Raw genomic sequence first — 6955 nt, 5'->3', positions numbered from 1 at the left:
GCATTCTCTATACTGGGGTATAGAGAATGCAGAATAAAGTGAAGGGTAAATGAGCTTTAAGAGAATTCATCCAGATTATTAATTTCTTTCTGCAGGTTCAAAAAGGCAACAAAACATCTGAACTAAAAAAGGAGGTATTGAACATTTGAGGTATAGGAATACAAATTTAAAGAGCTGACCAGGGTTACTTCTATCAATATTGTCTTTAATTCATATTTGCCACTAACAGCCCAATATTAGATGACCATTCTTGCACTTTTACAAGCCACTAAACCATGCAGCACATTACAATTTGTAGATCCTTTATAATAGTGGCCAAACACTTGTATTTCATAGAATAAATGGAATGCAAAGGAATTGGAATGTTGTTATTTGCAATTACTCTTTCTCCCTTAAAAGGAGAATGAGAACAAGTGAATCAACTTCGCTGATATGGAGGATTTCAAATCCAGTAAATACCAATTATGTTACTAAACCCTTATGGTTTCATTTGATATTAAGTGTTGAATAAATGTTAAATCCTGATCACCATAACTTGTTCCCATTTAAAGATGAGTTCCAAGATGACCACACTCTTTTGCCTTAAATCCTTTAGGTAAAAATGTCTCAAGTCACTTAGATTACACTCAGTATAAATTTAGGCACAAATCAATGCATCAGCATAGAATCCACCTAGTAGACAGTGCAACTGGAATTTAAAAATCATACTTCAGGAGTAGAATACATCAATGAGGAAATCTGAAAATATATTGCTATTATAAAACTATCTTTTCAATCAGCTTAACAGTAATAATTGGGCAGAATTCTTGTACGGTGAATTGGGTGTACAGTTATACTGTTGAACAGATTAAGACAAAACACTAAGCTGCTTGAAATAGTGTTTATTAATCACACTCCAGAATTTGAATACCAATCAAGTCAATTACTTCACATCTGAAATAGTTCCAGTCGAGTGAGCCAGTTCTTAAAAAGAAGAGAGGCGCATATATATCAACACATTGAATCAAATTAAATCAGTTTCTGATGGAAAAACAACATTTTATGAATTTGAATTTGGTCCCTTCCTCTTCCCAAAGTATGGCACAACATTTACAAAACGGCGATTGTACTGCATGCGCCTCTTTGCACGGCCAGTCTTCTTTTTCCTCTTCTCTTGTTTTGCAACCTATGCAAAATAGTAATTGATGAAAATTTAAAGTTTTAGGACAAAACAACACTAACACTTGGAGCCAAGTTTGGTAAAAAGCAGTACTGGAGGGCATGTCCTTTTTCAAATTTAAAAAAGGATGGAGATCAAGAAGTTAAAAAAAGGACTGGAAATAAATACAACTAGCAAGTGAAAGGGAAACTAATGGGGCTTATGACCAATAAATCTCCTGAATCTGGTGGGATGTATCCTAACATAGGAAGCAAAAACAGAGATAGTGGAAGCACGTGCTGAAAACAAAAACAAAAATGCTGAAAAGCAGTGGGTCAGGCAGCATCTGCAGAAGCACTGTTGATAATCTTGGAGTAATCCTTTAAATCCTAGATTGGAAAACTGCCAATATAACACATTTAATTAACAAAAGGGAAGGGGCCAGTTAGCAGAAAACTATTAATCTATTATAAAAGAATGCAATAAGAGCCTTTAGAATCACTTAATATGATCAAACAAAGTTAGCATGGCATAGTAAGAACAAAGAACAATACAGCACAGGATCATGCCCTTCAAGCCTGCGCAGCCACATTTTGCCTTTCCATGCTAAAAAAAAACTGCTTTCACTTACAGGATCCATATCCCTCTATTCCCTTCCAATTCATGTATTCATGCAGGTGCTTCTTGAATGCAACTTCCACCACCTCCTCTGGCAACATGTTCCAGGCACTCATCACCCTTTGTGTGAAAAACTTGCTTCATCTATTTTTAAGACATGCCCCCTCACACCTTGAACCTGTGTCCCCTAGTAACAGACCCACCCCCCACCCTGGGGGAACCCCCAGCATTGTGATTTCACCTTTCCTATTTCCAAGTTCCACCTATATTGCCTCACTACATGAGTCCTGATGTATCCTCCCTCAGTACAGCTGACAGATACTCCTTTACTAGTAAGGCAACTTCCCCACTCCTTTTACCTCCCTGTTTATGACACTTGAAACATCTAAAGCCTGGGATATTCAGCTGCCAGTCCTATCCATCTTTTAGCCAAGTATCCATGAAGGGGAAATTCTGCCTCCAATTTTCTAGAATTCTTCATGGAGGCTAAAAGAACACAGGAATACAGATGGTTAAGAGATTGGAGGCATTTTCAGTCTGGCAACCCATTTTTAAAATGGTGCGCTACCAGAATCTGTACTGGCCTGACAATTATTTACAGCACATATCAATGACTTTGTCTTTATTTCACAGGGAATGGAAAAGTAAGGAGGTTTTTCTAAAACAGTACAAGTCAGTACCACACACAATAGTAAACATTTTAGGGTCAGAGGAATGATGCACTGGCATTGGAGGCAGTTCAAAGAAGGTTCAGCAAGGTAATACCAGCCATGGAAGGATTGCCTTAGAACATAGAACAGTACAGCACAGGCCCTTCAGCCCATGATGTTGTGCTGACGTATTATCCTACTAAGATCAAACTACCCTGCATACCCTACGTTATACTATCATCCATGTGCCTATCCAAGAGTCACTTAAAATGTCTCTAAAGTATCTGACTCCACTACCACTGCTGGCAGCACATTCCACACACCCACCACTGTGTAAAGAACCTACCTCTGACATCTCCCATATACCTTCCTCCAATCGCCTTAAAATTATGCCCCCTCATAATAGTCATTTCCACCCTGGGAAAAAGTCTCTGACTATCCACCCTAGCTATGCCTCTCACCACCTTGGACACCTCTATCAAGTCACCTCTCATCCTTCTTCGCTCCAATGAAAAAACCCCCAGCTTCCTCAAAACAGCTGTCCTCCAGTCCAGGCAGCATTCTGGTAAATCTCCTCTGCACCCTCTCTAAAGCTTCCACATCCCTCCTATAAATGAGGCAACCAGTACTGAACACAATATTCCAAGTGTGGTCTAACCAGTTTAATAGAACCGCAGCATGACCTCACAGCTCTTCAACTCAATTCCCCTGCCAATGAATGCCAACACACCAAATGCCTTCTTAACAACCCTGTCAACTTGGGTAGCAACTTTAAGGGATATGGATGTGGACCCCAAGATCTGTTCCTCCATAATGCCAAGAATCTTGCCATTAACCCTGTATTCTGCATTCAAATTTGACCTTCCAAAATGAATCACTTCACATTTTTCTAGGTTGAATTCCCACCTGCCACTTCTTTGCCCAGCTCTGCATCCTGTCAATATCCCGTTGCAACCTACAACAGCCCTCCATGCTATCCACAACTCCATCAACCTTCATGTCATCGACAAACTTACTAACCCACCTTCCACTTCCTCTTGCTCATCCAAGTCATTTATAAAGATCACACAGCAGAGGTCACAGAACAGATCCTTGCAGAACACCACTGGTCACCAAGCTGAATACTTTCCATCTACTACCACCCTCTTTTCTACTGGATAGCCAGATTTGTATCCAGAGCCAAATTTCCCCAAATCCATGGGGAACCTTATCAAATGCCTTGCTAAAATCCATATACAGCACATCCACTGCTCAACCTTCAATGGATTTGGTCACATCCTTAAAGAATTCAATAAGGCTTGAGAGGCATGACCTGTCCCTCAAAGCCATGCTGACTATTTCTAATCAAACTATGCTTTTGCAAATCATAAATACCCTCAGAATCCTCTCCTATAATTTGCCCACCACACCCTCGCATCTCGTAGCAACCTTGGGTATTATCCTGTCTAGCCCAGGGTACTTATCGATCCTCAGGTTTTTCAATATTTCTAGCACATCCTGCTTCCTAACATCAACCTGTTCGAGCATCTGCCTGTTTCATGCTGTCCACACAAACGTCAAGGTCCCTCTCACTGGTGAATACTGAAGCAAAGTATTCACTAAAGACCACCCCTACCTCTTCAGACTCCACACACAAGTTCCTTCCACTATCCCTGATTGGCCCTACCATCACTCTGGCCATCCTCTTGTTCCTCACAGAATGCCTTGGGGTTTTCCTTGATCCTACCTGCCAAGGCTTTTCATACACCCTTCTAGTTCACCCGAGTCCATTTTTCAGTTCCTTCCTGGCTACCATGTGGCCCTCTAGAGCCCTGTCCGATCCTTGCTTCCTTAACCTTAAGTAAGCTTCCTTCTTCCTCTTGAAGAGATGTTCCACATGTCTTGTCATCCAAAGTTCCCTCACCCTACCCATTCCTTCCTTGCCTCAGCAGGACAAACCTATCCAGTGTGAGGAGAGATTTAGCCTGCACTGATTGAAATATAAAAGAATGAGACCTTATTAAAACACAAGATTCAGGGACTTGACAGGATAGACAAAAGGTTATTTCCCTTTGTTAGGGGGCATTATCTCAAAATAAGGGGTCACACATTTTAAAGCAGATGAGGAGGAATTTCTTTTGCAAGTTGTGAATCTGTAGAATTCTTTACCACAGAGGGCTGTTGAGGTTGGGTCCTTAAGCATATTCAGAGCGGAGACAGATTTTTAATCTGAGGGAGCCAAGGATTATAAAGCAAGAGGCAGGAAAGCAGAATTTAGGATTATCAGATCAGCCATGATCTCATTGAAACAGTGGAGAGACTTGATGGGCTGAATGGCCTACTTCTGCTTCTGCTTCTATGACTCAGAGGTTCTCACTCATATGTACAAGACTTAAGACTGTTGTATATTCACACAGCCTCCAGGTTACACCAGTTCCACTGAAAGGAAATTTATTATTGCATCTTGTGTAAAGCTTTGTTAACTAAAATGAACACAGAACTTCAGTCAAATTAGAAACAGTTTTTCCACAATAGACAAACACCAACCAATATAACCAAGTGCAACAGGAAGTGGCTCATGCACTTGACAGGTGAGATAATTCGGAACCCCACCTGATATAGTTATTAGCATGGTTGGTTATCACATTCAGTATGATTGTATGCACACTGTTTAGATACACAAAAAAAACACAAACACAAAAGTACAGCAAAATCTTAAAGATATTTTTGTTGCAGGCTGCTTTCAGTCAAACCTACCTTGGGAGTCTGACCTTTTACTTTTCCAGCTCGAGCAAGGGATCCATGGACCTTGCCTAAAAACAAAAAGGAGAGAGAGAAAAACTTATGGTATTTTAAGACAACATAAAATGGACTTTCAAACTAAACTTTTGTTTGCTGTTTGTAAATTTATATTCTAGACTTTATACAAATCTTAAGTCATTTACAGACTTGCAAGAGCTGCTGGACCATCCAGAGGCTGGTGCACAAACATCCACAAATTTGGGCAGTTATTGGAGAGAAGTAGACACCACTGAAGAGATGGTTCGTTTGCTGAACAACTCAATTACTAGCACCAAACCAACAATGATAAAAAGTAGACAATTCCACACTTGACACTCGTGATGTAGTGGTAGTGTCCTCATCTCTGATGAAGAGGCTTAGGTTAGAATCCCACTGCTCCACAAGTAATAACATCTCTGAACAGTTCAATTGAGAAAATATCTAGAATTCCATGCTTAATTCAAACTGTGGATGCAGCACCCTTGGACAATGGCAAAGTCATGCGTTCTCAGCAAATAAAAACACACAACCATCTTACTTAGAATCTGAAAAAAAGTAACTGGCATTAATAATGACACACTCCAAAGTCAAATTTCTTAACATCAACCATTCCATGATCTGCAACAAACTGAGGGAAGGCAATTGAAAGTGACATCAGCCAGGAGAAAATAGTGAGTGAGTTTAATTTTGGTGGCAAGAGATTGCCTGTATGAAATGCACTGGAACATCTTTATGCAGCCCAATCCTAATGTATTTAGCAGAAATAGAACATAGAACAGTAAAGCACAGCACAGGTCCTTCAGCCCACAATGTTGTGTTGACGTATTATCCCACTAAGATCAATCTACCCTGCATACCCTACATTTTACTATCCTCCATGTGCCTATCCAAGAGTCACTTAAAATGTCTCTAAGTATCTGACTCCACCACCACTGCCGGCAGCACATTCCACACGCCCACCACTGTGAAGAACCTACCTCTAACATCGCCCCTATACCTTCCTCCAATCACCTTAAGATTATGCCCCCTTGTAATAGTCATTTCCACCCTGGGAAAAAGTCTCTGACTATCCACCCTATCTAGGCCTCTCATCATCTTATACACCTCTATCAAGTCACCTCTCATCCTTCTTCACTCCAATGAAAAAACCCCCAGCTCCCTCAACTTTTCCTCAAAACAGCTATCCTCCAGTCCAGGCAGCATCCTGGTAAATCTCCTCTGCACCCTCTCTAAAGCTTCCACATCCTTCCCATAAATGAGGCAACCAGTACCGAACACAATATTCCAAGTGTGGTCTAACCAGTTTTCTAGAACTGCAGCATGTCCTCACGGTTCTTAAACTCAATTCCCCTGCCAATGAAAGCCAACACAAACACCTTAACAACCCAGACAGCCAAATTTCCCTGAAGCCCATGCCTCCTTACTTTCTGAATGAGGCTACCACATGGAACCTTATTAATTGTGAAGAATTTTAGCAAAGCATTTACGTGGAGAAAGAAATATAGATGCTATGCTGATTAGTTATGCTGCAAACAATAACCTTCAGGTTAGACCAGTCAGGTCACTTCACATAACTCTGCTGCCAATACTGTAAACATTCAACATGACATTCTTTAAAAAAAAAAGTGTAGTAATTAGGGAAATTCAAGTCCCTAAAATACATACCACCCAACAATCGAGCAACTATTTCAAGAGTGCAGTGCTCACTGATACCACATTGGCCTACGATAGCATCATCATCTAAGGGAGTGCCAGCCAAGAGGATCACTTGGTCAACAGCAGAGACTCC

The 6955-nt window shown here is 40.7% G+C and overlaps 1 protein-coding gene across 1 annotated transcript; it reads right to left on the bottom strand.

Annotated features, from left to right (window-relative positions):
• Positions 1-866: 866 nt before the first annotated feature.
• LOC109928840 (40S ribosomal protein S30) lies at positions 867-6949 on the bottom strand (the record flags this gene model as incomplete). Its single annotated transcript, XM_048594340.1, has 3 exons — positions 867-1165; positions 5143-5198; positions 6832-6949. Coding segments are annotated over 3 exons (300 nt in total), but the record flags the coding sequence as incomplete, so codon positions are not given.
• Positions 6950-6955: the final 6 nt, after the last annotated feature.

This window comes from Rhincodon typus, unplaced genomic scaffold (assembly GCF_021869965.1).
Source record: "Rhincodon typus isolate 14 unplaced genomic scaffold, sRhiTyp1.1 hic_rhity00008306, whole genome shotgun sequence".
NCBI classification, from domain to species: domain Eukaryota; kingdom Metazoa; phylum Chordata; class Chondrichthyes; order Orectolobiformes; family Rhincodontidae; genus Rhincodon; species Rhincodon typus.
This window is presented reverse-complemented; position numbering and strand designations above follow the sequence as displayed.